At 47.5% G+C, this 8,112-nt stretch overlaps 1 protein-coding gene across 1 annotated transcript in view; it reads right to left on the bottom strand.

The window, feature by feature from the left end:
• Positions 1-1,523: 1,523 nt before the first annotated feature.
• The window catches only part of ERICH1 (glutamate rich 1), a 47,743-nt gene continuing 41,154 nt past the window's right edge, over positions 1,524-8,112 (bottom strand). The window contains exons 5-6 of the mRNA XM_032618597.1: positions 5,719-5,913; positions 1,524-1,992 (exon numbers count right to left, since the gene is read on the bottom strand). Coding sequence (XP_032474488.1) covers positions 1,919-1,992; positions 5,719-5,913 — 269 coding nt within the window. The 3' untranslated portion in view covers positions 1,524-1,918. The remainder of the gene's footprint in view (positions 1,993-5,718; positions 5,914-8,112) is intronic.

Here is an 8,112-nt window from a genome sequence, read left to right as displayed (position 1 = left end):
GCAGCCACTATGGAAAACAGTATGGAGGTTCCTCAAAAAACTAAAAATAGAGTTGCCATGTCAAATTGCTATATGATCCAGCAATCTGATTCCTGGGTATATAGCCAGACAAAATCTGATTCAAAAAGATACATGCACCCTAATGTTCATAGCAGCACTATTTACAACAGCCAAAACATGGAAGCAACCTAAATGTCCATTGACAGATGAATGGATAAAGAAGATTTGGGGTGTGTGTGTGTGTGTGTGTGTGTGTGTGTGTGTGTGTGTGTGTGTATAATGGAATACTACTCAGCCATAAAAAAGAATGAAATAATGCCATTTGCAGCAACATGGATGGACCTAGAGATTATCATACTAAGTGAAACAAGTCAAAAAGAGAAAGACAAATACCATATGATATCATATATGTGGAATCTAAAATATCACACAAATGTACTTATTTACAAAACAGAAACAGACTCACAGACAGAGAACAGGTTTGTGGTTGCTAATGGGGAGGGGGATGGACTGGGAGTTTGGGATCAGCAGATGCAAACTAGCATATACAGGATGGAGAAACAAGGTCCTACTGTATATCACAGGCAGCTATATTCAATATCCTGTAATAAATCATAATGAATATGATAAAGAATCTATCTATATATATACTAACAAGAGAGTGAAAAGACAAGCTACAGAATGAGAGAAAATATTTTCAAATCATAGATCTGATAAGGGGTTAATACCCAGCATGAAGAACTCATAATTCAATGACAAAAAGCTAATAATCTAATTCACAAATGGGCAATAACTTCCACAGGAATTTCTCCAAGGAGGAGAAGAGCCAATGAGTACATAGAATGTAAACTGAAACCACCACACGATGCCTCTGCACAACCATGAGGACGGCGATTACCAGGAAAATGGACAATAACAAGTGCTGGCGAGGACGTGGAGAGCTTGGCACTCATGTTTGGCTGGTGGGGATGAAGATGGTGCAGCTGCTGTGGACCACATCCTGGCAGCTCCTCAAAAGGTTAACGTAGAGTTGCCATCTGATCCAGCTATTCCACTCCCAAGATAAATGAAAACAAATGTGCACGCAGAATTTTGTACATGATGTTCACTGTAGCATTATTCGTAACAGGAAATGGGGGAAACAACCCCAGTGTCCACGGACAGAAGGTGGAACACTGTTCAGCCTAAAATGGAAGGACAGTGGTGATGACCTCACAACACTGCGAATGTACTTAATGCCACTTAACTGTACACTTCAAAAAAGCTCAAATGGCATCCTTTATGTCATGTATACTTTACCACAGTAAAAAAGTGTATTTTCATGTATAGAGACAGTGCCAATCCTGAGATGCTGCATCGATTGATTGACTGCTGTTTTTAAAACTCAGTCTCACTGAAAACTGGTGACGGCTTCTATGACAAAAGGAAGATCAAACAGGAAAAACATGTTCTTGATATTCTTCTCAAAGTAAAGAGAAAAAAAAGAAGAAAACAATCAATAAATTCAACTAGAATCAAACTACTTAACCATGAACGTTTTAATATCCATACGACATTCTTAAAACAAACTTTCAGACACAAAGTGATTTAAAACTTTATAAAAATATATATACAGCTTCAAACTATACAGTTTATTCAATTTAACAGAATGTCCATTTTTAAATTTAAGACACACACAATTTCAAAGAAATTTTCAATTTTATCCCAATTTCTCACTTAAAAGTCTCAGATTACATCTACCTATTATGTACAAACAGATGAACTGAAATGTCCTCAAAGTTCCCAGGGTTTGGGCTACAAAGAAAACTTAGAGAATTTCATCTTCTCTGTGTATAGAAATTAAGTCCCAGACCATTTCATATCTGTCTTTCCTATTTTCTTGTCAAATATTAGCTCTTCTTAAATAGATGTACTGATTTTATTCATTGTTTTTCTCAGGAAGGATATGTGTGATCCAGTAATTAAAGAAAGCTGAGATTACTCGGGCATAGTCTGGAAAGCAAAAAGAAAACAGAACAAAAAATAAAATAAAACAAAAAATTCAAACAAAAAGAAAAATTATAAATTATTATTTTGTAGATATTAGTCCTTAGGCCCAAAGTAAACCCTGAAATAATCTAATAAGACACAACTCGGGTGTTGAAATGATGTTGATTGTCAGCACGCTTGCAAATCCCATAAAAGTATGGGTGAGTTTGGAATATTTGTATTTCACTTGGATAAAAAATTTCTGTCAGTTAGAGCTGAACTCCATAACACCACACACAATATTACATGCTTAACATCTGAGCTCAAAGAAACCACATACAAACTGAAATGAAACAGAAATAGAAGTTTACTTCAAAGGTGCACAAAGTAGCAGGACGTTAGAAGCAGGATTCTAAGTCAGATGAGCTGGAAGGGACAGCACTCAGGTTTCAGGAAACTGTCCCAGGAACAGCCCAGCAAAGGGCCTGAGCTGAGGTCACAGCCCCTCATTTTGGGCCTCACTCCTCGTAAAGATGCTCACTGAGGGGGACGCAGGTTCGGAGGCGCCAACCCTGAGAGCACACACACCCTGTCTGGCTCAGATCCTGGTGCCTGAGGGGCAGCCGACTGCTGCTGAGGCCCCGAGACGCACTTTCGAGCAGAGGCTGGGACTGCGGGGAGGGGTCCCATCTCACGCTCCATGCAGAAGTGTGGCTGAGGTGCCTCCAAACTCGTCCCCCGTCCTGCCCGGGCCAGCTGCCCTGCCCCCCAGCCTCGGGCTCCCGAGGATGGTGGTGGCTAATGTGTGCACAGAGGACTCAGGAGTGTCCAGGGCGGGGATGCCTGCAGCATCTTCATGTTGCGCAGAGCATGATAAAAATCCCACAGATGGTGACGCGCATGTACATGCAGATGACGGAACGCAATATGTGAGCCCAACTGTAAAAGCACGTGCACCGGCCTCGGGACACGGCTGCTACACCCCAGTCAATGAAACACCCGTGAACTAGGAAAAACAATCGTTGAGGCAGCAGAGAGAGAAAGCGCCCTGTGTCTGCTGTTAAATGCTACTATTTCCAGGCTTACTCTATAGACAGGAGAGATACAGCTACTAATTAAACTTCATAAGCTAGTTTTATGAAAAAGAAAACAATTTCAGAATGCTAAATCTGAATTAGACAGAACCAATATTTGAAAATAAAGCTTCACCATTTGTAAGATTTCATTTTACCAAGTAGCTCAACATAGAAAAACTTTGACTGCACATCCTACACGCACTAAAAAGGAATCCATTTTCACAGAAAAGTGCTTCATGCATAAATTTTAGTTCCACCAACTACTTAAGGTGCTTGTAGGCAAAACCTGTCCAATGGTTTCAATGTAAGAAGCAAGAGAAGCGTCCCCAATCCCTGTTCCAAACTCTCCTGATGCATCTCAGAGCCACGTGTGAAGAACGCAGTGTGAGGAACTCCACTGAATTGTAAATGATATATTTTCATCTCTCATAAAAACTTCATATTAGTTTAGCTTAATAAAATTGGCTTTTTGCAATCTGAAAATGTAAATTATGGAAATGTAGATCTTTTTACATTTCTTACGGAAATGTAAATTATTTATTATTTTTTTTTGCGGTACGCGGGCCTCTCACTGTTGTGGCCTCTCCCGTTGTGTAGCACAGGCTCCGGACGCGCAGGCTCAGCAGCCATGGCTCACAGGCCCAGCTGCTCCGCGGCATGTGGGATCTTCCCAGATCGGGGCACGAACCCGTGTCCCCTCCATCGGCAGGCGGACTCTCAACCACTGCGCCACCAGGGAAGCCCAGAAATGTACATTTTTAAATGCTGAATACAGCAGGCCCAACAACCAGCAGTAAGGAAAGGAGCAAACACTGGATGACGGGGCTGGGGGTCCCGAGTGGCCCTGCGGCGCCCCCGGCAGGAGCAGGGCTCTGCCAGCACTTGCTCCCCTGCCTGAGGGTCTCCCTTCCCGGAGCTGCTCCCACTGGCAGCCCACCGGCTCTCACTCCTCCCATACCACCTCTGGTCCTACTCCTCGTGGCAACCCCCCCGAAGGCGCCACCTTCACCCCATCTCTGGTCCCGCTCTGACAAAGCCTCTGTCCCCCCGGACCCCAGGCTGCTCTGTGAGGGTGACTGGCAGCGGCTCTCCCAGGCCTAAGTCCCCACACCTGGACGTCCGACAGGAACCTCCAGCCGGCCCGGCTCAGCACCCCACCCGCTCCTGTGGCTGCCTCTCCCGCCTCATGATGCGCTGCAGGCTTCGTGCGGGGCTTTGGGTCACAGACGCCCACGTCCAGTCAGTCTGCAAACCCTACTGAGTCCACCTTCACAGCCGACACAAATCTGACCGCGCCCGGGAGTATGACCGAAGCCCCCGCTGTCCCCGACCCCGTCTCTAGTCCGAACGTGATGGCCGGAGAGATCTTGCTAAGTGCAGTCAGACCCAACAGGCTGGCCTTCCAGCGGCCCCACGTCGCCCAGGATAAAGGCCAACGAACTCAGCACAACCTCCAGGGCCCGACGTGACCCGGTCCCCGGCTCCTCTCCCACCCGCTTCTGACCCCTCGCTCCCCTCCCCACAAGACCCCGCCCCCCTCATGTCTTCTCCGTGGGCTCAGCTGTACGAAGCACACCTCACTGACTTCTCGGTCTGGCTTCCTCCATCCCCCACTAGAACGTAAGGCCCGAAGGGCAGGGCGCTCTCCCCTGAAGACCCGCGGCGGGACCAGGGCCGCACAGGCAGGGCAGATGAGGCCCCCTAACAGATCACTACTGGACGTACGGGGGAGGCAGGTCCTCCTGGCGACCCCAACGCGCAGGGGTCTCGTCAACTCCCACCAGCCACCTGCTAATTATACTGGGGCCGTATAGCTTTACTGCTGGCTTTACTGTTGTTTCATGTGACGAAACGTGATATGTGGCTTTTAAAACATGTCAGTCCTGACTCTTTAGCTATACTATGAGGTTTCCCAGGAGAACAACCACGCACTGCACTCATTTTGAGATTGCTGCCCCAAGGTAATCTGCAGAATCACCGCCATTCACTCAACTAAAAGTTTGTCCAGTGCCTGTCTTGGGTCCGGCACGGAGTTCTGCTCCATGCTGTGCAGGTGCTCTCCAAAAAGTCCTGATCGTCTGATACTCAGTGTTTACAGATTTCTGCGGCCGGAGTATTCCCACCGTGGCCCGGTGGGACTTCAAGCTGCCAGTGTGAAGCCCCACCCATGGCATTATGAAGACACAAGCACAGTCGGCCCAGCACTCTACAGTTTGCGTGAAATGGGCACCCAACAAAGGTTGAGGAAGTAACAAAAGAGAAATCATCTTATAGTTCAACTCCCTTTTTACTGTAGGGGCCAGGAAGGCAGACCAAGACATTTGGAGGACAGAAAAAATGTACCTTCTCCAAATCTAGCAGAGGAAAAGGAAAAGGGAAAAAGAAATGAACTCTTCCACTTCCATTTAAACTAATAAGGATTTGGTCCTAAGAGTGGAGCTCACGAGTCTGGAGAATTAGATCGCACACGCATATCTGCATATATCATGAGAGATACTTTTATAGCAAGAGAGACGCAAGAAGCATATTCCTCTGTGGGAATCTAGTCCTCAAGCCATATGTGCATCCCTGTATTTTCTGACTCAGGACTGCTTTGCTAGAGAGTAAGTTTCTCAGAGGCAAACCCTAGACGAGTGTCTAAAGCAGCACAATGAATAAAGTGCACCGTACATACCGGGTGGCATCCTGCAATGTTCTGGGAACACTTCCAGGGCACTCTTCAATCTTTCAGTATCTTGCAAAAGTAACAGCGTTTTCATGTGATCCAGAATGAACACATCTGAGGAGGGCATGCTGTGAGTTTCAAGATATTTAAAGAGCTCTCCACTGGTCTCCATGAAGACAGCCGAGTCCGAATCCTTGGAGACACCTAAACAAAGACAGGGTCACTTAGAAATGCATTTTTACTCTTACAAACTGAAGATAAGCTCTCACCTCCTAAAGAAAGCCTCAAACGTATATCTCTATTTAGAACGATGTGTTTGAGAGACAATCAGAACAGAACTTTGAGAAGCAAACCACAAAATACAACTGTTGAACCACGGTGGAAAGGTGGTGTGTTACGGGCACCGATCTCGTAAAGCAGCTCTGAGTGTTCCATGTACCGGAATCCACGCACGGAGCAGGGGAAACACACGAAACCAAGCCCTCTGATGGTGTCAGGCATCTACAAACAGCATGAAGCTGCTGGGCAGTTGGGATGCTTCAAGGAAGCCAAGGAGGCTGCCCCATGAGCACAGCGCGGTCCCCACTGCTGGCCGGCGGCAGGCCTACATCATGCTGAGGCCATTCCTGCACTATCCTGGTTGGTGTTCACAGGATGCCTAGAATCTGTGACTTCATGGTCTTTGTCAACTTTGAAAAACTCCCAGCTGCCACCTCTTACACGTCCCTTGTGCCCCAGTCCCATGGCTGAGGCTCCTTCGGGCCCATGTGGCTGTTATGCTCCTTCTGTGTTTTCCATCCTTTCCTCTCCCTCCTTCGCTCTGGATACTTCCTTCAGCCTGCCTTGCAGTTACTAATTCTCTTTTATGCTGAATCTAATCTGCTGTCTGAACTCGTCTTTGAGTCCTTAATTTGTTATTATATTTCTCAGGTCTAGAATTTCCGTTTGATTATCCTAATAGATTCAAATTATCTGGTGAAAGTCTCCACTTTTCACCTTTTTTCTCCACCTTCTCCCTACTTCTTGGACATCTAGATCATAGCTATTTTAAGTCCCTTGTCTGGGAACATCAGCGTCTCCACCCCGTGGCCTCTTTCTGCTGCTCTTTTCCTCATGGTTTCGGTCGTATGGTCTGGTCTCTTGCTGTGTCTGACACACTCCTTTGAATGAACATGAAAATCGCAGGGTCTTGGCTAACGACATTTTCCTCCAGAGAGGGTCCCCCCTTGCCTCTGCCCGGCAGACAGAGAAGGGGCAGGCGACTGAACTGACCACAGGGTGGCTGCACGTCTGGCCGGCAGTTGTCCACCTGCACCTGAGCGCGTGGCCTGCGTGCTGCGCTGGAGGGTCAGGTTAGCCCTGCCTGCTTGGTCCCTCAGGACGCCACAAAGGCCGCCCTGCCATGTGGAAGAGGTCTGCCTGGTTGCCCTCCTCCTATCCCACAGTTCAGGGCTTGGCCAAGGTTTTGAGGGGGGACAAGCAGAGCTTTGCTCTGGTCTCTGACCCTCCTTTCTTACAGAGCTGGCCGACCCTGGGCCCTCCACTTTCCCCCCAGACCTGTGAGACCACTGGGGCTCTGCTGGTTTGCCTGCTCTCCAGGCTGCACTGCCCCTTCCCCTGGACCCTTGCTCAAGCCCCTGTCCAAACTGGCAGACACCTTGAGGGAAGGAGGGCAGCAGCATTCTGGCTCACCCAGCCTGTGGTTCACCTCCTCTGGGATTTGTCACAAGCGCTTTTCCTCAGCAGCTCTTAAAACTCCAAGTACACTTTAAACTTCAGTCCTCCTTGGCAGGAGGGTTGTCTGCCACAAGCTACTCCCTCACGCAGAGAATGGATAATCTACTGAGACATCTCTGAAGCCTACTTCTGTTCTGCAGTGTCTCCGCCACGTCCTCCTATTAGTCTCATGTGGCTATTCGTTAAGGGTGTTTTCAACTTAACACAAAATGTGATAAACAAGCAAAAGAGGAAAAGGTCAATCTTGGTTAAAATGGACCCGTTAATCATGGTGTTTTCGCATCACTGTTTAAGTCCATCCCTTACCCCTCCAGTTATCACATAGGCAAGTATTTCTCCATCTTGGTCATGCTGGAGGTTTCGATGCACTAAGCCCACCACATCCCCTGAATCTCCCAGGGACGGATCAGAACGGTGGCAGTTATCCCAGCACTTCTGTTCTTGGCACCGAGCCAGCACCTGCTTCTTCCTGACCCTCAGGGCTGCTGTCTGTTAGGCTCCACACAAAGGTGAGGGATTATCACCCATCAGAATAAATCCCAGGATAAACCTCAGCTCCTATATCAGTACAAACAGTGGTCCAATATGCTTACTGAAAAATCTCAAATCACTAAGCCACACACTGGGGAAGCAAATCAACGTGTGTCCGAGAGAGAGAGAGAGCTG

The sequence above is a fragment of the Phocoena sinus genome, chromosome 21 (genome assembly GCF_008692025.1).
Source record: "Phocoena sinus isolate mPhoSin1 chromosome 21, mPhoSin1.pri, whole genome shotgun sequence".
Classification (NCBI taxonomy): domain Eukaryota; kingdom Metazoa; phylum Chordata; class Mammalia; order Artiodactyla; family Phocoenidae; genus Phocoena; species Phocoena sinus.
The sequence above is the reverse complement of the archived record's forward strand: the minus strand, read 5'-3'. Positions and strand labels throughout refer to the sequence as shown.